We start from the raw sequence: 22,522 nt of genomic DNA on the forward strand, positions 1-22,522 counted from the left end.
TTTTAAAGGGGCTATTGCTTAAAGTGAAACTGAAAGAAAATCACTCTTTAGTGGAATTCATTTATTTATTTTTACATCATCATTGTACCATTGCGCCATTTTCTTTCCAGGGCAAAAATCAGTCTTGTCTGTAACAAAACAAAAGAATAACCAAATATTAAGCCCGACAGGCGTCTTGCTTTGGACTTGGTCCCACACTGGAGCAGTCCTGCATAGATGTCCAGCTTTGATCTAGAGCCAGGAGACTGAGGGCCACAGGAGGGGGTCTGCCTGGGCTCTGGCCCCGGTCTCAGGAGCGGAGCAGGTGTGGGGAACAGTCTGTCCACGATGATCCTCACAGTCATCTCCTCACACTCGATGTCCACTGAAACTCACAGCCTGTCACATTGTTGAGCCTCAACACCAGCACTATATATCTGGAGCAGATCTTGGGCGGTGGTGTGATGCATTCACTGTCCAGGTGGTCAATAAGAAAACTCTGCTTCCCTCATGAAAAATAAAGTAACAAATCTGAGCACGCAATTTCTCCCACAACCGTTTCATGAATGTTGGGTAATATTTTTATCGTGTTGCATGAAGTTGTACTTTTTTTAATGACGTGGGAGCCTCACACAGGTGAATATAAACCAAAAACACAGCAGCAGAGGAGAACGACGCGTAGTTTGGCGGTGGTGGCGACATCTTGTGAGTGAAGAGAAGCTTGAGATGCGCTTCGGTGCAGTTGGTACCGAGCACACAACCTGAGCGCTCACTTAACAGAGAACGAACATTATTGAAAATGACTCGGTAATTTAATATTTCTGACAGTTCAATTATAATTCACGCGAACTGCGTCATTCTAACAAGTGAAAGAACAGGAGAGACTGGAGTGCGACTATGAGTCTTTAATGTTTCCAGGTCAGAATCACAGCGTACAGTGTAGAACAGAAAATCATCACCTCTGTATTTATATACTTTATATTTCACCCAACGTTTGTCTTCATGTCAACAGAGAATCATAAAAAAAAAAGAGACGACAGGTGCAGTCCGGGAACATACTGACCATGAACAGTCAGTGTTGGAGGGACACTTCATGTCCTGGATTTGAGCTCAAAGCACCATTAAATGACGTCAAACTGAGTACAAAATTTGTTTTTTATTTTTTCCATTTGCTGCTCTAATCATGTGGGGTACTGAGGTCAGGCACAAGGGGGCAGTAGTGAAACGCTCTCCTGACACCTGACTAATCTGGCTCAAGCGTTCTGCCTCATCCCGGAGGTTTCTTCCATCCATTCTATTTTTGGATGGTTACTACAGTAAGAAAAGCAATATAGGAGCAGAAGCATCACTGCTAATGCAGAGGGAGATTCTTTGCGACTGATTGTTGACCGCCCATTGCAGAATTTTGAGGAGATATTCAGGCAGCAAATGCTGACATCAGTGACCCGACCTTACACAGAGGGTCATCCAGGTCTGGCAGATGGTCTCTATTATCTTGAAGAACATGTCGGGTGTGACGGGGTGAGACAGTCTGAGCCCGACCGGGCACATGCTGTTGTGTCATCACTGCCAGATTCCGATGTGAGGACACCAGCCTTCAACCATGGTGAGGGGGATGGATGGATCCTACTGCTGGGTATTTGTGTCAGAGTTCGGCTGAGAAGCATCATAGTTTCCCAGGACTTGTCCCAAATCTAATCCCATCATTTGATGAAGGCTGTCTGAGATTGCTTCGAGTGGCACCGAGGTTTGCCACAGACACAAAGACTAACACAACCTGACACGTACAGAGAGAAGAGCGGGCAAGACAGCCTCATCGATGGGTGCACACATCATGTCACATTAAAAAAACAAAACCATTTCACAGCGTAACGCTTGATCCCAACACTTGTAAAGGAGGCATCTCATGGTACGACAGCCCTCATGTATGTACAGCACTTAAGCGGCAGCGATAAAGTAGCTACACGTGTCGACCATCCAGACCACAAAGTCCTGAAACCGCCAATGAAAGGCAAAGCCGGTGTTTCATCGCTCATTCCTGTGAGGAGTTACTCTGACACAGTTCAGCCTGCAGGAGAAACACCCAGGGATAGTGTCGTGATCAGAGAAACTGTAGGCTCAGCTATAAATATGGATCAACTTCCACCGCTGCGTTACACTGACTGATGTGGAAAGCTCTCGCTCCCAACTTGGTACTGGAATTAAGTCACATGCCGTGTTATGAGTAAGTGATTATGAGGTCAAGATATAAGTGTAAAACCTCTAGTCCATTCCAGAAGTTGGGACTGCATCATCTGCTGCCCTGCAGGTTTATTTCAGCTTTTTTCATCGCAGGAAATGAATATGCCGGAGAGAGGAGAAGAGATACCTGACATCTTCTGACAAGGCTTGAATATTTCATCAGAAATGAGAAGGAACATGCTGTATCTATCAACTTAAATATCAGCTTTGAGCGAGAACAGCAGCGGGGTAGTGACCTCTGTGATCACTCACACCTTCAGCGCTGACTGTGGATGCTACTGGATTCAAACATCCTCCTCTGCAGTGCGTCGTATGTGAGGAAATAACCCTTTTGCCTTAACTGCACCTGCCGTCTTTCGACTGCAAAATCATAGAGTCATTCAGTCTTCCAGATAAAACAATAACCAAAAGAACAGAACTGTAATATTTACACATTGTGTTGGATTCTTGCATTTAAAAATGTACAGTTTTCCCTTCCATTCGATCAAGATGGCGCCCTCCATCGCTAGCTTATAAAATAGAGCCTGGGAAAAAGATCAAGACAAATGATTTGAGTCTGTATACGTGTCGCTCCTGGGCGTGGGAAGCGTCCAGTTCTCTTGTTCTGACCTTGGGAGTTCAAGATCGCTAGTCTCGCCGTCGCCCTGGCGAAGCTTCCATGTGCAGGGTGCAGTGTCCGTCACTTGGTTAGCACGTCCATCTGTCCTCTTCCAGTTGGCTTATAAAATGTCCACCCAGGAGCAGAAAGGTTTGATCCCTCTGCCTCTTCAGATATAAAGTAGAAAACAAGCTAAAGCTAGAGCACGAGCAAAGACAGCACCATTGACCAACGTCAGATAAAGGCTACCTTGAGCCCGCCGGGCACAAATAAACCAGAATACTCTCATTCAAGAAACATGAAAGGGAAGCAGCGTCTTGTCCCAAGTCCCCGGCCAAACTTGCAGCTCCATGTGACCCCTGTGGGTCCACCTGCTGTGCTTAATTCAAAACTGGTCAAATATTGTCTCTCCTTTGACACTCCACAGGGGACTGGAGCTGAACTGAGGTCAGAAACGGCGATGTTGCAACAGAGCGAGGTGAGTTTTCCTGGACAAAGCAGATGTAGCTTGACGTGGAGCGGGGGGGATTATGATGATGACGGTGAGTGGGCGGAGAATGGAACAGGACGGTGGGACCTCATTTGGTCCTCCAGCTTTCACATCTCTAAATCACTTGCTCACACAGATGTGTTTGGGATAGAGATGAATTAGTTTTTTTTTTTCTCAGAAATCCAGCACGACTGTTATGAAAATGAAACGTTAAATCGCTGCTGAATGGCTGTCACCGCCGCGGCTCGATTCTCAAGCGTCACAATTGGAACCCTGTAAGTCTCATTCCGAAGCGTGAGATAAGAACCCGCCGGGCCGTCCTCAGCCCAGGACCTCGACAGATACAGAGACATGAACGTGATGGACTGGAACAAACATGTTTCAGACAATTAAGAATATAGCATCACTGCAGTCCCTGCTGGACAAACATTTTCCCACATCACATGCTTTATTAAGGGGCTCTTCAACATGGCCTCATTTCAAGATCGAGGAGGAGAACTCCTCACCTACTCAGTTGGAGGCGATAACTGATGTTAAAAAAAGACCTCCCTCCTCTTTATACTGCTTACTTGTCATGTCAGAGTTGCACGAGTTACTTGTGTAATGTCGGCCTCCGTCCTGAAGTCTGTGCTCCCTCCAGATGACTTTTCTCAGATGTCTCACCCCCCCTTGTATCTCCCAGCTTCTATGTCTGCGCTCTTCGTGGCGGTTATGGAAGTCAAGTCTTTAATGAGTCAAAGGAAAAGTCGTGCTCCTTCAACGTTGATTATTGCGGCATAAAACAAAGACCGATTGATTTGAAAAGGGTGGATGTGATTTAATTAGATTTGGGAAACGTGCATTGGTTGATACAGAACCCACCCGCCCGCATAACACCGCACCCTCAGAATTTTAAAAAATAACACATGCATAGAGCCCCGCTATGGAACAGAAACCCTTAATATACTTTCTCTTTTGTACACATTTATATAGAAGTATATATATCATTTCTCTATAGCTAGATCTTTTTTTCCGGCAAAATTATTTCCACAAAAGAGCAACAACATTTAAACAAATGCAAACATAATTTGAAAATAAAACACAATCGAGGGCCAGTTTTGGCACTTGGTCATGAGAACACACAGCATCAGTTAGTTGATGGTAAACAGTTCTTCCCTTATGAGACACAGAAATACAACTTGGCACCGAGAATGCTGGTAGAACGTCGGAACGTTTTAGGAGTTTTGATCGCTGGAATACACACTCCCAGGTCCCTCCCCACAATGTGTCCATCAGAGCCAAGGAGCGGCTGAATTACAAGGTGAACAAAGGAAGTTGCGGATTGGGAAAAGAGGATGATAGATGCACAGAGAAACGATAAATGGTGCCAAAGAAACGAAAATGAAAACTTGCAAGAGGGGTCCATCAGACAGATTTTTCAGACTTTTTTTTGTCTCTACAAGATCAAAACACAGTCACCGTGCAGTTCCTCCAAACCGCCACTAGTGTTGCTAACAGCATACACAAAGCTGTTTTTGAAGAAACTAGAGAACAACGGCACACATGAAGGCTCACATCCAAGAGACCTCTCTTCCAGAGAGTTAGCCAGCATCACTGGTCCTTAAGTGGCGATGTGTTGAGCCAGACCCTACTATACTCGAGTGGTCGAGTGGGGGTGGGGCAAGGTGTTGTTATGGCCAGTGGTGGGGAAGGTATTAAAGGCATGAAGAGGCTGCATGCTGGTGATGGTGCTTGGAATCATGGTGATGGTGTTCGGCGTCATCAGCGGTACATCGTCTGGAGCGCGACGTAGTGCCAAAGTGTAGTCAGGAGGGCAGGAGGGTCGCAGGATGTCATGGGGCCGCAGCGGCTCCATGTCATGGTGCGGGTCATGCTCAGAGTGCTTCATTTGTAGCGACATTATCTCCTCCTCCTGACTATGAGCAAGGTCATTCGCCGTCCCACCTCGCTGAGGGGACAACCTATGGCGCCGCATCTCGTGCCGTTTGTCGCGCTTGTAGTACAGCGCAGCAAAGGCCAGGATGTTCAAAAAGAGCAGCGACGCCCCCACCGCTACCGTTACACTTAACTCAGTGGAGTAGTCCCGTGTATCTCCAGGGAACAGATCCTGATGGGGACGTTCTGAACCCTCAATGTCGAGATCTGGTGGGAGGGTTGGGTAGGGCTGGCGAGTGCTCCGAGTGCCTGGTGTTCTTGACCAGGGTCTGTGGGTTCCAGGACCAGGGCCATGAGGAGAGCGTGTAGTCGTGGGAAAGAGCTCTTCGTGGAGGCTGTGCAGATGTGGGACAAGCTCCAACCAGAAGGCCACCTTGTTAGCGCGGTAGTTGTCCCTGACTCGAGGTTTCAGCCCAATGTGAAGGTACTGCTTGTCTTTTGAGTTGAATTTGGTCCAGATAACTTCCTCAAAGCGATTTGGTTTGGTGTGAATGAATTTGGTGTCTTGAGGAACTGGTAGGTTGGGATCCCTGGAAAAGAACAAAAGACAGAAGAGATGGTTAAAGCCATGAGGATGTGATGATAGAAACTGTAAAGGTAAAAATGAGGTGTTTCAAAGCTTCTCACCCAGTCTTGGCGAAATTGGTCCAGTAGGTCATGACCACAGCGCTCAACATCACATCGTTTTTGGAGAAGTTGCAGGGAAATAGATCAGTTGCTCCGATCATGGGTACGCCAAAGACGTACGGTATTTCGTCTCCATGGGCCGCGTCTGCCCACTCCGGTCGTGTCTCTGTCTGGCAGTGGTGGTAGAAGGTGTAGAAATAAACTGGCGACTGGAACTCAGCGTGAAGTTTGGCGGTGGCAACAGCTGGTGCCACCCACTGGTGGTCAGTGAAAAGAGCCAGCAGTGTCTTCCTGCGCATGTCGCCGTTGTCCCTGTCAGCCCAGTCTGTGTACATGAACTTGATGGTTTCTCTCAAGATGTCCTTACCTGGAGAAACAGCACAACAAAATCATTAGCCTCAGCGGATGTCACCCCTTCCACCCGCTCAAGGGAATCACCAGAGGATAATGGATGAGAGAGATTACTGAGATTATTGACTACTACGGCACAAACAATGCACTTTTTCAAACCTATCCACACCTCTTCTCTTCTATTGTCATTTCAATTTCTTTGACCAAAGATGAATTACGATGTCTAATACTCAAACTGACTAACATCTAAAAAAAGTCTGACCTTCTGGATAGCCATAGAGGTTGTCCACGAAATTGGAGATGGTGTAGTCAAATGCTGCAGCAGAGATTCCGTCGCTGTCCTCGCTGTCGTCCACAAACTTTAGCCCCTCCCCTTGATTTACTCCAATGAGCATGTCGTAGTTCAAGAACTCGCCCTGGATCGCAAAAGAAATGTGGAGGAGAAAAGACATTTAATAAAAAAAAAAACAAACAAAAAACTGTAAAAATAAAAAAGTATTTTGAGAGTGGAAAAAGTGTGGTTCTGTACTTTCAAGTAAACACACAAATTTGATATGACCTAGATAAACTTTACATCAAAAGACTTTTGAAAAAGCCTTAACAGTTTGAAATATGTAGTAACATATAAGAACACATTTTGACAATGTTTAAAGAACAAAGAGAGAAACTTCTGCAATTGCTGTAAAGTCTTGCCTCAAGAGGGAAAAAGAAAAATCTACTTCAAAACTGTTTTATATTTAGTTTAGTTTTTCTTCAGATTTCTGTAAGCAACTGAATAAACATCCTGTTCAAAATAGATTCGATTTTTTTTTGCAGATTTTAATCATCGCAATTGATTCTAAAAACTTGATGGTGTTTTTTAATGAATACAATTTCCTATGAAACTACACTGAGAGATTAATTAAGAAAGTATCTTGGACATATTCATTTTTAGCAGCAATGAATTTCTTTATTTGAGCAGCCCCAGAGTCAAGAAGGAATCATTTGTCCAGAAAAACATTTTTAAACACTTGTGTTGAAGTATGTGAATAAAGTGACACATTTATATCTTGACAACTGATCAAATGGTGTATAAGATATTAGTTCTCTTTATTGGCTACTTTTGGAAGCGCACCCACTTCACTCATTAATTTCTAATCCTGCATACAATTGCAACAAAGTGACAGATCATCACAGTGGCCGACTCAAAACAAGTGATGGGTGAAGTGGCACTTCAAAAATGATGTGAGCCTTCAATGAATGGTTGCTCAAATCCAAAGACTTCAGAGCAGAAAGTGCCATCTATTGAGCTCTGAAAATGAAGACACTGTTTCACGAAGCCCCATCAGACTCACTCACTACATGAACTACCGTAACAGCAAGTACCATGTTCATTGTGCTTTTTTTCATAAATAAACCAAAACAAACAAAAAAATGTTAAGCAACTGTTATGGGCAAAACTATTATCAGGAAGAGAATGTACGCTGACTGTTTTTTCTAGTTGGACCTGGATTTGAGCAGAAGTCTGCGGCAGAAATAAAATCCATCAGGTGGCATATTTAGATGTAAATGACTTTTAGGAAAACAAAATCAATTTTGGTGCAAATGCCAGGTGAGACATTTTTGTCCTTAATGAGGTGCAAAGGTAGGCGATTTATTTACAGAAACATTTACATTTTTTTCCCCCAAGATTTCTAAAAAAGAAGTTTTCGTAAACAAAAATGCAGAAACAGACAAAAAACAAGCTTAAAACTTGTTCTGTCAGAGATATAAAACCATGATGAATCCATTCATTGACGTTGGATTTACCTGTTGCATTAGAATCTCAGGATCATCAGGAACCACGTCTCCATCCACCACAGGCCCAAAGGCAATATGATAGCGGGCCGGTTGAATATCCTGGTCCACCAGCTCTCGGAAGTTCTTGCGCCTCAGGCAGTCCACGAGGTCAGCTGTCTCAGAGTAGGTGCAGCCTACTTTCCTGGCCAGAATCTTGGTATATTTGAGAGGCTGGTAGTTGACAGACCAGCTGGAGATGGCGGTACCGCTCTGGGCTATGGCTCTGTGAAAGAGTCCTGCGATGACAAGGGTCGACAGGTGAGAGGCTAGAAAGACCCACGAACATAAATGGGTCTCATGTGAAGGAGTCCTATAAGCCACACCAAATGTTAGTGGGTATGCTTGATGGAATGGAACAAAGGTTTGACTTGTGGATAAACAGAAAACTGCAGTTCTAGGCAGGTAAAGAAATGGATGTGGTGAAGATTTCATGTGGAATATATAATACAGTGCTGTACACACGCCTAAACATTCCTGAAGCCTGCTAGAGTGTATAGGAAGGTCGGAGCTGCATGTGCTCCACTATCTTGGAGCAGGTCTATCTGGCGCTCACAAGAGAGAGAATAATAACGTCGGCGATGTCAAAAGAGCAATTTTCCTCCTCTTCTGTCCTCCAGCTGTTTCTTCTCGTCTGGATCCAGTTGCCTCCGTGGAGGCAGCTCTAGTGGCTTGTTAAGGGTCCGCCTTCATGCTTCTCCTGAGCACCAGATTGGTCAGTTAATTATTAAGCAGAGCTGCAGAGAACCTCTTTCCCCAGGAAATCAATTACATTCAGAAGCAGCTTGGAAATGGTTACATCTCCACCCAGCGCGAAGAGACAGTCGCATTTTTCGCTCTTGCTCACTCCCCAAGTGCCGTCTGCCTCCTGCTCAGGTTTCACTTTTCTTCAAGCAAAGCCATAACTTCCTTTACTCCTGACAAAAGTTTTGTGTCGGTAAACCTCAGACCAGCATGGAACACTTTCCATTCTATTGCGGGAATAAAGTACCTTTGAGTCTAAAAAGAACAACAAAAAAAGCAACACAGCCTCAAGGGGGTTTAGTCTTTTTTTTAGACGAAGGACCTTAGATGACTCCAGAGGAGTGTCAGTTTTGTTAGTTCTACAGTAGCTCGGGTGACAACCACATCTGAATTACACTACCTTGTGTTGACCCATTCAGGCAGCAAGCTACCATATCATTGATCTGTCATGAACAGTCAAGTTATGCTGCTTCATTCTTAAGGACACCAGTTCCAGTGACAGAGTCTTACCTCACTTCCTCTGCCGGATCAGAGGACACATGACAGACAGACCAGGCCAGGGATAACAGATGCTGATGGAGACGATGATGAAGGTGATGATGAAGATGATGAAGCAGGAGCAAGAACAGGAGGCAGTGAGTTGGGGAGTGGGTTGGGACAGTCAGCAACAGGAGACAAGTGGTTAATACAAGACTCTGTTAGAAGACAGTGGGACGCGAGACAGACGACATGTGGACAGAGCGGAGACCTGCGGTTGGTTCTTTGTCATCGTCACTTACTGAATAATTTTGATGCATAAAACACCTTCTAATTGATCTAGATTTTAATGCAGTAATCCTCTGGCTTATTAATGATATTGCTGATAGAGACCTTGATCATCTGGGAGAGGCTCAGTGCGGAACTACAAATGCTTTAAATTAAAAGAATGAGGTGGATCCTCCAAATGGGAGGAGGTTTTCGACTGGACTCTAGAGAAATGGGAGGGGTCATGTATTCTGGTTGACTGGAGGCTGGAGGTGTTTTGAAGTGAAAGAGAATTCTGGGCCTCTTAGCCGCCTCTGTAACTCAGCATTGGATCGGGGGACAAAAATGGATGGATGGATCTAATGACACATTAAACATTGCATACTTAGACCACGTTTGTTTTTCCCGGTTTGGGGAAGCATCTATCAGAATCTACACTCCAACTTTGACATACAAGTCTTCACCTTCAGAGTGATGGGACAGGATGAGCAGGTTGACACACGAGCCTCCAGCGCCAGAGCCAAAGATGGTGATCCTTTCAGGGTCTCCTCCAAAATGGCCGATGTTCTCGTTGAGCCAGCGGAGAGCCTGGATCTGGTCCAGCAGACCGTAGTTCCCTTTAGCAGACTGGTCCCCGGTGCTAAGAAACCCTGGAGCACAATGAAAAGAATGAGATGAATGTAAAGAAGAGCCCGTATCACCCGACAACAATGAAGTATTTCATATATATTTGTCATTCCATGTTTCCAAAACCTCATTCAGCAAGTCGACATTTCCCAGCACGGAACCCTTTACCATACCACCTCACGTACGCACACATCCAACCTCTCGAGAGTCCCATTTAACTCACTTCTCAAACCATCTCATCCTTTCAACCTATTCGCCGTCACATCATTCAGCCGCACTTCTCCATAGTCCACTCAAACGTCTCATCTGCCACCTGGGTGAAAATCCCATCAGAACTTGGAGAAAAAAAAAAGAACTCAATCACGATGACATGTCATCAGGGTTCTCCATTCATTCCAGTTTCACTTTCAAATCTATATTTTATGTGTCTTATTTCAAACCTGACTCATGCAGTATCTTAATGCTTCCCTATCTTTGTAGGTGCGACCTGCCACTGTTTCGGTTCAATACCTTCCTCATCAGTCTCCTGCTAATCGCTCCAACAACCAATTCAGCAGCCTCACAAACTCCCCTCTTGTTTCACCCTCTCAACACCGTTCGTCTCCTCCCACGACTGCTCCCAGAGATATCAGTCACTCGACCAACTCGTCACTCATGTCTCCTTTCACACACAGTTTGGCGAGACTGTGATCCAGGTCTGCCACCACAGAGGAGCTTTTGCTCTCCACCTCAGTGACGACACTGGAACATCGCTGCCTTAAGTAAGAGAACAAGCATGAAAGTGTCTTAAAATAGAGCATTAAATCCTATTGTTTCCCTTCAGCTTCTCTTGTGGCCATAAGATGAATTCACCAAATGAGTTATTGCAGATTTCAGAAGACTCGACATGCCTCGGAATTAATGTGTGCGTTGAGGCTTCTCAAGGCTGCTTATATCACACGCAGACATGCCGTCTAAGTCTGAGCGACTGCGTCCTTGGCTGCCGTATCATCATTGTTTATCTGACACAAGTGTGAATAGGACCAACGTCATGGAACACAAATGCTGTCGTATGAAACAACGTTGTGATGGAGTGCGCATTTCCAGAGGAACATCGGCTTAATGGTGGTATCTTTCCCCCGACGGTTTTATCATCCCTCTTTCACACTGAAGCTCTTCCACAGGGTCACGGCAAGTGGTGCTAAAAGTGTGGGAGGTGAGGGGGAGGGACTGGAAATGAAAAACATTCCCGATGTATCCAGAAAACATCCCTGGCTCAGATGCAGCAATCAGCCGCGGGTAATTCGTTCTGCTCTGTCTCTTTGTGGTCTTTCCAAAGTTGTTATTAGTGTTTCCCGACTGAGACGAGCAAATTATCTGTGAAATTATTCTGATTTCACGCCCTCGCGCTGGTCGGTACCCTTTTCAATGTGCTTGCGTGGTTACGTGTGATGCCACATTCCCACACTGAGAGGAAAACAAATGGAGGGGATGAAGAGAAAACTCGCTCTGTGTCAGGTCACGTCCCTTTTTATCCCTCCCTGTGGTGCTCCATAGCTTTTCCATCATAAACATCCCTGCGCAATGGAGACAAAACGGGAATATCTATTTCATTCTGCTCCATCTCTGTTCTGCATTGGTAGATCATGTGATGATGTGTTGATGCATGGTAACAAAGAAGCCTTTCAACCAGTCTGCCAATCACCAGACCTTTCTCCTGACCGGGAAAAGATCAGGGATCAAAGGTGAGAAATGAACAAGAGAAACTGTTCAGTTTGGTGAGATTTTTTTTTTTTTTTTAACTTTGGTCCAAATCTCAGAAGTTTCTGTCAGCGGAATCCTCTTCATGTGTGTATGCACGCATGTGTGTGAGTGTGTTGGTTCTCCCTCACAACATTTTTTGATGTCATTTCAAGCTGAGTGTTGTTGCACTGCGCTGTCACATCGTGTGGGTGTTTCTGTGGTTGTGAGCCACAACGTGTGTGTTTGTGTGTATGTTCGGATGCAGGCGTCAGAAAAACCAGGCCAGTTCCCTGAAGACCAAAACTCCATACAAGGGTTTCTCTGAGCCCCAATCTTCAAATGAATATATTTTTTAATGTGTGTGTGTGTGTGTATGTGTCTAGAGATTAGAGGAGTGTGTTGACTGCATCCTGTCCAAGTGTGTCACACATTTAAATGCAGGCACATGCTTGCTGACACTTCTGATGGACGTTAAACGTCGACCCAAATCCGACATTCAAATTATACTCTATTGTCCAAAGTCGTTTCAGACACTCAGCTAAGACATGACACTATGTTTTTTTTTGACATGTGCTCAACCACTCACCGGAACATGATCTAAAACCTCTTTACACACCTTACAAAAGGAAAGACCAAAAAACTGTTTAAGTACAGATAAAAAAACAAAGAGAGTAGCAGATTTACTCCCATGATGCACTGCAGCACTTGTCTTTCTCGCAGGCAAATACAAAATAAAAGTTTTCATTGCAAACAGCACCAGAAGTGTTCGTCTGACATATATTGGACTCTTGAAGAGGATCGATAGACAATGTTCTGATTGAGCACCAGAACATGTAAACATGGATTATCATCATAGCTGCAGTACTGCGGGAGAGATCGATAGTTGAGACGTTGCCTCGCAGAGCAACTGGAGCCGTGTTGCTTCAGGAAAATGATTTTACCATCTTTCTTCAGAATAAATGCCTCTCTCCTTTGATCAAACACATCCAGCTGTAATATCTGGGCATGTGTGACACCATATCATCTTCTTTGATCTATTTCCATGTTGTCACACATCTCAACTTCTGTCACCTTTATCACCTGGTTGTGCTCTTCCTGAGGCCAGGCCTCACATTCAGAGGGTAATGGAGGATGAAATAGGTGTTCCACAAGTCAGCCTGGACACAATGTGTGTGTGTGTGTCTGCGTGAGACCTTAAGTGTTGGTATTGCCTGACTGCTAGGCGGTCGATGTTCTGTGTATGGAATCATGGCGGAGAATGATGTGATGGCATCAGATACATATCTTCAACACAACATCCACGTCCGCTGTGGTTATCAGAGTGGGTCAGTCAGCCAATCACAGAGGACAGGGGGCAGCGGTGTTCTACTGTGTAGCTGTGATCGTGGGTTGGCATAAGCCTTGTGTGTATATTTCCAACATTTACTGTAAAAACCAAGGATGGAAAGGGGGGGTGGCAGTTTGTAAGGGAGGATGAATTCGATTATTATTTTGTTCAGGAGGACGTCATCGAGTACTGACAACAGGCAGATAACACAACATGCAAAATGGAAGTGCATCAGACGATGCTGGTTTTATATACATCATTTTTTAACATAAGAATCCTGAAAGAAACATTTTCATTCAAAGACAGCGACACTTCCATTTCCTACACATCACGCCTGTAGCCTAGACACATAAAGGAACAGGCCGTGTGAGGACAGCTGCAAATTGGAGTGAGTTTTAATTCAATAAATGTCAAAACACCCCCCTTTGCTTTCTTGTTTCTGTTCCACATCACAGTTCAAGTCAGGAGTGATAGACTCTTATCTACACACAAAGGTTTTTGGATTAACACACGACAGGCCTAAGAATTCTCTTATAGGATAAACTGTATGGGAGGGAAGGAAACATGGGCGACTCTTTTATTCCTAAGTCAATTGAAAGACACCAGTGTCGCCAATATGAAACAGCAGGGAGGTGTATTAAAAGTGAGCATTTCGCAGGACACAGGCGTAAAACAATTGTTTGCAGGTCTCTGGAGATGATAGCGTCCCAAAGGTCAAGAATAACTGCCTTGGACTGTGTTTTCAAGGGAGACTTTCTTGATTATCTCATGACTACAGCGACAACAATATCTAGTTTGTCGCAGCCATAAATGTGGGTCTTGTAGTGTGGCATCGACGCCATTGGAAAGTGACCATGAAACGTATGGCCTCCTTCTTGTTCACAAGTGTTCCGACAGTAAGCTTCAGATCAGGATATAATAAAAGTATGTCCAAGATCATATCAGTCTACAGTATAGAATGTCAGGAATATCAGTGTTTCTCGGACCAGACGGAAACTAGAGTTCGTACCCGCACCTGAGGCTGATGATAGAGTCCAGGACCTTGACAAATTATTCGGCCATATAAATATATTCCCATACACTTTTTCTTTTAGTTCTGTAGTAGTGCACAATCTGATCGCTTGATCACTATCAAAACACAGTTGAGACCCTGCAGCCCGGCTGGTGATCACATGATCTGTGAGGCTGTGGCAGTTGTCACACAATGAACGACGTCAGCAGCATCACTTCTTCTCTGTTGCCTCTTCGCTTGTGGCCTTTAATATTTTCTTCTCCTTTGTGCATTATCCTTCTTTCTCTCTCCATTATTGTCTCTTCTTCCTCCATTTTCATTCAGTGAACCCTTTACTTCCTCAAACATTAGAACCTCGGTCCACAATTGTTGCTCCTCTTGTCATCAACCCATCTCCTTTCATCATTCTCCTTCCATTAACCATTCTCTCTGCAGCTTTCATAATTCCCCCATTTGTCTCTTCATCATCTTTATTTCACGGTTGTCTCTCCTCTTTCATTCCTTATTCCAATGTCCTCCCACCACCACCACCTTCTTCCATCATCACCCTTTATTCCATCTGGTATTGTTTCTGCCCTCTCCGCAGCACACTAGTTTCTCCAGCACCAACGCCATTTCTCCTCCATAGCTCATATTCCCTTTCCTTCTCTCCCCTCTCCCATGTCCCTTACCTTCCATTTAAAACCACTGCATTTCCCTTGAGCTCCTTATGCATTCTCTATCATTTCTTCATGAACATGTTCCAGTGCTACGTGTTGGTCATTCATTCATCGCTGTCTTCTCCCTCTGTCCACATCCTCATCCTCAACCACTCTCATCACTTCAGCACTTGTTGAACTGAAATAATGAAAAAAACAACAACAACAATTGTGTGGGAATATAAAACAATTGTGAGGAAATTCTACTGTCTCACTCAGTGCAGCACGCTGAAACCCATGGGCCTACCCTTTCAAGTATAGCATCAGTCAAGACAAAAAAGTGGGGCGTTCATGCTGTCTAATCACCTCCTATGTGAGAAAGAGATTCCAGGATGTAGGGCTAAATTCTTGATGCCATGTGACCAACAATTTCATGCCTATGAATGGATGAGCTACTGAGCAGAATGGGCACTTCAGGGTATGCAAGTATGGCAAAACATGACGCCTTAAGGCCTCATAAGCCACCGCAGTTTCTGGGCAACTATTGTCTTTCTCTCCTATGTCATGCTTCTCATCTGGTTCTCTTCCATCTTTCTACCATCTCCCCTCCCTCCCTCTATTGTTGAATCTCTTTAACCAACCGCCCTCAATGGCTCGCACATTCCCACCTTCTTCCCCTATCCTTCCTTCTCCCCTTCAGTAGTTTGCCTTTCCCATCATCTTTTCATCACCATCTCATCCCGTCCCTCATTGTCCCCTCCTCCATTACTGACCATTCTACCTATAAATGCCCTTCCATTCTCTTGATCATTTCCTTTTCTTTTTGATCACACTTTCCTCCTCCATTATCGTCTCTTCTCCCCTCATTTTCTCTCTTTCCATCATCCTTCCCTCCTTCACATTGTCTCCTCATTAGTCCGCCGTTATCAATCTGCTAATTATTCCTCCAATTCTTCATTCTTACAGCTCCGATTTGAAATCGGTGAAGTGTGCGGCGGCGCACGTGCCTGCTTGTCTATATGCTCCCCTCCTCTAGCATCACCCACCTGACTAAGCCACCACCATGTTTTTTAAAAGCAATTAATTACAGAATGCAGCTTAATCGCAGCGTGAAGTTCGACAACAATGTGAGGTGTAAACAGACTGGGGGCCTGTTTCTGGATTTGCTCAGTGTTGGTCGCAACAAAAGGCTTATTGTTTTCCTGACAGGGCTGAGAGAGAGTCTGTGGAGACCCCGATAAGAGCATAATAACATGTTTCCATTAACCAGCATCCCTCTCTGACCCCAGCCATGGTTGAATTGCATTTTTGTACCTGACAGACAGCAAGATGGGCAAACTAAACTCACCTTATGTTCTTGGCTACATGGGGAAAGCAGAGATAGTGAACGCACACATTTGTTTTAATGGCAGGATTAGCTGGTGTGTTGACACAAAGCCAGAACTGACACACAAACCTTGACTGACCAGCTGACAAGCTAAACTACATAAAGTTCAAGTTCATTCAAAGGCGTCAGAAGTGGGATGTCATACATGGTTATACATGAGGGTTCAACAAAAACAATGCTAGTGCTTTTTTCAGGTTGACTATCAGCACAGTACAAGTCTTCTAAAATAAGCTGTTAGAGGTAATGGTCACTTTGGCGTCGCAATTTCTGCCCAGAGAAAACCTCACTTCAAGACCAGCTATTCTTTTAACACCTTGTCTCATAGTTCACCCTGGACTTAATTTCTTGAGCAGAGTTATAATGCACTTATAAGTTTATGTGTCTATATGGGCCATCCTGCATTGTATTGTTGTAAATATAGCGTGAAGGGAGCTTGTAAATTTGTGCGGCACAGTTGCAGGTTTCCTGAGTTAAAAGCACAAACACAAAGAAGTCTTTCTATAGGCGAAGCTGAGAGACAGGTGGAGGCTGCAGTGAGCTGCTCCAACTGCAGAGATGTCAGCCTCAGCAAAATGGATGGATGGATAACAACCTCATGCAGCCCTCTGTTCTTTGAGAAAGCAGGAGAGGTGGATGTGTGTTTGTCTGCGTGCGTGCAAATGTGACAGGATAAGTGTGTGTCTGTGACAGGAAGTGTGTGTGATTGAGTGCTTCTCAATGATTCCCAGACGAGGTAATCAGTGCTTGCAGGTAATTGGGTCAATTTTTCCACTTTCTTGCTCCCACTTGTGGGACGGCTGACTGAACTTTGATTAAAAAGCACTCGTCTTTGTCCTCGGGAGAGAAGCAGCTCGTCATTAGAGACTTTCCCCGGTCGGACACTTTCTTCTATTTGTGTCAAAACTTTGAACCACAGAAGTTAAAATGAAGCGGTGTACATCTGACACAGAAGAGGAGCTGTGGTCCAAGTGGTCGCCCACCCGCGCTAACAACGTATTTTAAAAGACATGTATTCTGACAGAAGACGGAATTTTCCCAGAAAAAAAACTGCATTAAGACTGTTCATAAAATGCAGTTGCAATGTCAGTTGCCTCTCCTTTTTCTCTGCATCTCTTCCTCAATTGTGCCTCCACTTGTCACTTTCTTCTGGTCAACATCCTGCAAAAGTGCTCCATTGCAAGTTACTCACAAACCAAAGCCATGTACATTTAAGCCGACAACAGGCAATAACAAAAATTCAATTAGCTTATCACTTTCCTGAAATTATTCTTACAGTGGTGTCAAGAAATGCAAAGTAATTAAAGTGACAATGGCAGAAAAAATATGAAAAAAAAAGTTTCTTTTTTATTTCTTTCTTTCAGCCCAATATTCTTATCACACCCTAGTTTGGTTAGATGGAAATCTGCCCCCCTGCACACGGGGAGCCTGCCCTTACTTCTCTATTCTTCAACCTGGCTGCTTGAAAGTGCTTGAAGAAATGACTGCAGTTGGGTGATTGATAGCCAACACAAGCCTTCTTCAACTGCCATCAACAAACACCTGCTCCGCCTTGGCACCGGCGGAGGGACGAGGCCACCAGAGACGACCTGGCGCAGCTTTGTATTCTCCCACCTCCCTCCCTTATCTCCCATCCTCCACCTTTCTCCTCTCCATCCTCGCAGATCGATCTCCCTCCCGGGACACCTGAGACAATCAGAAGGTGTTGATTGCCATCCCGTTCGCTTTTGTGATCTGTCTCTTTCATTCACGTCAATGACTCCGCCCACCCTCCGCCGCTGTTTCCCTGTGTCCTCACCAAGCCCTTGGCTCTCCACAGCCACTATAATGTTCCTTCCTCTCGGCCCTAAACTGCTTCATCACACCTCTAGGAGGAGCTGTTTCACATGCCCGGCCAGTTAAACCAGTCCGCTTTATTCCACTGGCTGCTGGGCTCATTCATGACCGACCAATTGAGCAGTTAATACAATACACCCCAACCTTGTCAGAACATAGACAAGGAGAATTTCAATATTCTATGAGGTGAAAGGCTGAGTACTGTGTTTCACTGCAAAGTACACAGACAAACCCGGGTCAGGGGCTAGAAGGGGTCTCTGGGGAGACAGAAGTCTGAGGCTTGTTGAAGCCCTCACCACCCACATCATGTAATGTGAAGTCTATCAGTGGGTGGATGTGGGGATTTCCCACCTGCGGTCAGGCCTTAGGGCAGCCACATGACCAACTTCTGGGTACATGACAAAGTCTTGCTTCACATTTCCATATTTTATATTTGATGCCTAATTGATTCATCCCGCCACCTCACTGAAGAGTCACGTTAAAAAAAACACCAAGCACATGTCGGCCTCGGGCATCGGCTCTCAGACACATTTGTAATCTTCATTCCAAGACGGTGCGCTGAGTCCTCCAAGTCCTTTTCCAGTCGCTCTTCATTAGCAGACGTATTGATCGTCTCGAAAGCAAATAAATGGCATTACTGTTGTAGGAAAGGCATTTGTAATAATTTCTGAGCAAGCGAAATCAATAAAATGCTGTTAAGCTTCCGGAGGCTTTAATAAACATGCTCCATTTTGGAGCACTTTGTTTTGGATGGCAAAAAGAGAAGCAGTAAGGAACAAGGCGAGTGTGAAAAATGACGATCGATTCCCTCCGAAGATGAGGTGTTAAATCTGGCAGCGACTTGTCCGGACATGGAGTCACTTCCTGTGGGCTCACAGCCATCTGCTAGAGGAGGGTATTGATCAGACGCCTGCGTGACACACGTGTCAGCTTCATGTGGAACACTTGAAAAAAAAAAAAAAAAAAAAGCATCTGTCCTCCTCTCTGCTCTCTAGCTTTCTTCCTCATTCACTCAAAGCACTATTTGCATTTTTCTCTCACAATCTCTTCAGGAGACAATACATCAGTCAACGTACAATACAATGCAAAAGTCAGCATTATTGGTTATTCATTTTTTTCTACACACCTTATTTTTCTTAGTATGTATTGGTAGTTAGCATGTGTCTTTCCCTCCTCTGCCCTGGCTGGTTTGCATTAGCAGTTAGTACACCCTGAGTGAAGGTTAAGCTCGCCGCCTTCTGTCAGCAGCCGTTTAGTCCGAGACATCCAGACCCATTACTGTGAGCGACGGTGCAGCCGGGTGGAGAAGAGCCGAAACGGACCAATGAACACTTCACTCTGATTACAGACAGATTACGCTCAAGCACACACACACACACACACACATATACGGAAGCACACACGTATTTATGTCAACGAAGCAGCATATGGAGATCCAGGAAATACACATTTCAGACTCTCACAAGAAAAACAAAAATGGATGATATGGTGAACATCAGAAGAGAGCTTAAGATACAAGTCACTGTTCTTTAAGTCCCAAAAAAAAGAAGAAAAAAAAAAAAAGTTTTTTCCCAACACTAGTTTCCACTGTTCGAAGAAGAGACTGAAGGGTTGAGACAACCCTGAGAGAAGTTGACAGACGTGAAGGTCAACCATGGGATGCAGGAAGGAAGTAAATACAGCAGCAGTAGGGAAGGCAGGAGGAACAGAGGGATGATGAGAGGTGGAGAATGGACAGACGGACAGTTTGGCGGAGCTGTGTCCTAGAGAGACAGAAGGGAAGAGAGGGTCGTGAGCAGAGCATCCGTAGAAAACGGGGCGGTGGAATCAGACAGACAAGCTGTCAAAATAGAAACAGCGCACTCGGCCTGACGGCCTGAACCAGAGTGAACCACAGAACTGGGGAAGGACAGCGCAATGGAGGAAAGTGGAGTCATTTGCAGGAACATTTTCTTTAAAAAAGCAAGTTTGATTTCACAAACCATTATCACGGTGTGTGGTTTGAAGGTTGTCAATGCAACTGTCCTCCTTCACCACCGGTACTCACTCCGAACACAAAAGTCACCAGTCACGTGTTCCTTAAATTTTCTTGAGTCAGCATCATTTTTTTTCTGTTTTTGGACAATTTCTAGGATTAAATGTTGACGTTTTTACTGAAACAAGCTGCTGAAACTTGTGACGGAAGGCTGTCACTCTGCAGCAGTGTCTTCCTGTTGGCAGGCTTGACTCACTTGGGGGACGATAAAAGCAAGTATACTTCTCATCTTAGCTGCAGAGAGACAATCTCGAGTAAAACTGATGTTGAGCAAAGCACCAACAAAAACAGAAGAGAAATTCAACAAGAGTGTGACTAAGCGCTGTGCCTTCACTGAGTCCACAAACTGGCTGCCAAACCAACAGTGCAACGGCCAGAGAGGCGCTTTCCCCTCTCTGTTGGTATCACTAGTGGGATATTTCATCACAACAACCAACATTAGATGAAATCTGCCAGGCATCTTCTTACTAGATGGACAAACATAGACGAATACAGCATATTTATATGAATCTTTGCAGCACACAAACTGCATTAAGAACAAGCCAGAGGATCTGATCATCCCCTCTCACTATCAGACACACCACCAGGTCTCTGCTTATCACGTGACACACATTCCTGGTGTGGACGCCACTGGATCATGCTTCACACAGCCGTCTGGTAGTAGAGAACCCCCCCGAGGGCTTGGGTGTTAATGTTTCAAACAGTAACATGCAGTGAAGGTCACAGAGCTGCAGGTCTTAAGAGGAATAACTGGGTAGCACGTCATGTGTGAAAACATGTGACTGAGCACTGTAAAACATACCTGCTATATTTGCTCTGAATTAAATCCACCCTCTCTTTATCATAACATTGTCCATCGCTGTTGGAATTTTCTCCACTGTGATCGTGGTTTTAGAAGCGCTCAGGCTTAAATGCTATAGATGGGTCCAGGGTGTCAAAGCCACTGAGCCACAGAAATGAAAATATGAGTCTGACTGCGATGTTGTCATGGCAAATCTAGCATAATTATCACTCTGCCTCGGAACACATTCTTTCCGCCTGCTTGCCTTCCTTCCACATTAGTTTTTAGTTCTCGCACATAGCTGTAGATTTGTCGCCATCAATAACCTTGATTCTCTCTTACATTATTCAGCATCACCTTCCATTTCACTTCACATGACTTGGAGGGCTGGATTTGTTCGCTCCCACCTTCAGTTTGACACGTGTCAGCCAAGTATACCACCAGCATGAAGGTTCACAAAAACAACACAACCAAGTCCATACTCTCTGCTTACAGTAGTATCACAATTATTGCAGGGGTTTTCAACTTGATCCTCAAAGGACGTTTTTTTGTTTTTTCTCTATCCAACCAGTGAAGCGCACAAAGGCCCTTGGAGGACCAAGTTGAAGACCCCTGCTTTATTGCATTGGATTTGCACTTTGTCTGTGAGCAAGTGTGTGTCTCTTCAGGTTTGCTCTGATTCATGTTCCGTGGGTGCAGCGTTGCCGGGTCAGAAGAAACAAAGTGGACATCCTCCCAATAGGTGAGCACTCACCGCTCGTTCGGGTCGACTAATTAACAGAGGTTTGCGTTCCCGGAAACGGCTGGTTGATTAGTTAATTGTCCGCGGCAGCTTCTTAATGAGACACTGACACGGTGAGGAGAGCTGCACCAGCCTAGGCAAGTAAGAGCTCAACTACTGGCCTTCCTCCACAAAAAGCCTGCGAAGAGGGCTTTGTGGTTTTTTTTTTTTATCTTCAGTTATCCAGTCTTACATGCGAACGTAGCAGAGTCGCTTCAAAATGACATTTTAAATCGGGTGTAGTGTGGCTCTATGAACAGCAACATCAGAAATCGGAGAGCGATACAACGTCGCAACCAACCACAGTCTCTCTGACCCAATTCTATTTTAGCTACGTGCTTGTACACTTCAGTAGATGAAATAGCATGTGTAGCATGTGTTACGTGTCTGTCGCTATGTCTCCTACTGATGACTGTAAACTTACAACACACATCATTGTTATGTATCATCACATGCAGCATTCAAGGCACTTCAACTCCAACTCTTTTGATTCAGAACGCTGGGTTGTTTCAACTGAACTGTCGACACTCGAGTGGAACTGCCGTAGATCGTTTGGTCGAAATACGCTCTAGAGCAGAAGACACGCAGTGTCCATCAATCGCTCCTGACTGGCTCATAGAAGCAGTGATGGGTGTAGCATGAATAAATGACATGGTGGATTGTCTTTTAGCGTGGCACATCTGGCTCTATGTCGTTCAATAACCTGTGTCTGCCTGCCGACATTGAGGGGTGTTCAGTGCATGGATGAGTAAATTAAACAATGTCATATTTTGAGAACATTGAAGCTTGCGGCAGCAGGCGCCATTGTTGTGATAAATGCGGCGCGTGCACCGCAGGATTTCTATGCCGTTGACA

The 22,522-nt window shown here is 44.8% G+C and overlaps 1 protein-coding gene across 2 annotated transcripts in view; it reads right to left on the reverse strand.

The window, feature by feature from the left end:
• Nucleotides 1-869: 869 nt before the first annotated feature.
• nlgn2a (neuroligin 2a) overlaps nucleotides 870-22,522 on the reverse strand; it is a 73,911-nt gene continuing 52,258 nt past the window's right edge. For both annotated transcript variants that reach the window (XM_053858438.1, XM_053858437.1), the window contains 5 exons: nucleotides 9,989-10,174; nucleotides 8,010-8,275; nucleotides 6,484-6,637; nucleotides 5,871-6,237; nucleotides 870-5,773 (listed from right to left, as the gene is read on the reverse strand). In XM_053858438.1, coding sequence (XP_053714413.1) covers nucleotides 4,939-5,773; nucleotides 5,871-6,237; nucleotides 6,484-6,637; nucleotides 8,010-8,275; nucleotides 9,989-10,174 — 1,808 coding nt within the window. In that variant the 3' untranslated portion in view covers nucleotides 870-4,938. The remainder of the gene's footprint in view (nucleotides 5,774-5,870; nucleotides 6,238-6,483; nucleotides 6,638-8,009; nucleotides 8,276-9,988; nucleotides 10,175-22,522) is intronic.

Source organism: Synchiropus splendidus, chromosome 3 (assembly GCF_027744825.2).
Source record: "Synchiropus splendidus isolate RoL2022-P1 chromosome 3, RoL_Sspl_1.0, whole genome shotgun sequence".
Taxonomy (NCBI): Eukaryota; Metazoa; Chordata; class Actinopteri; order Syngnathiformes; family Callionymidae; genus Synchiropus; species Synchiropus splendidus.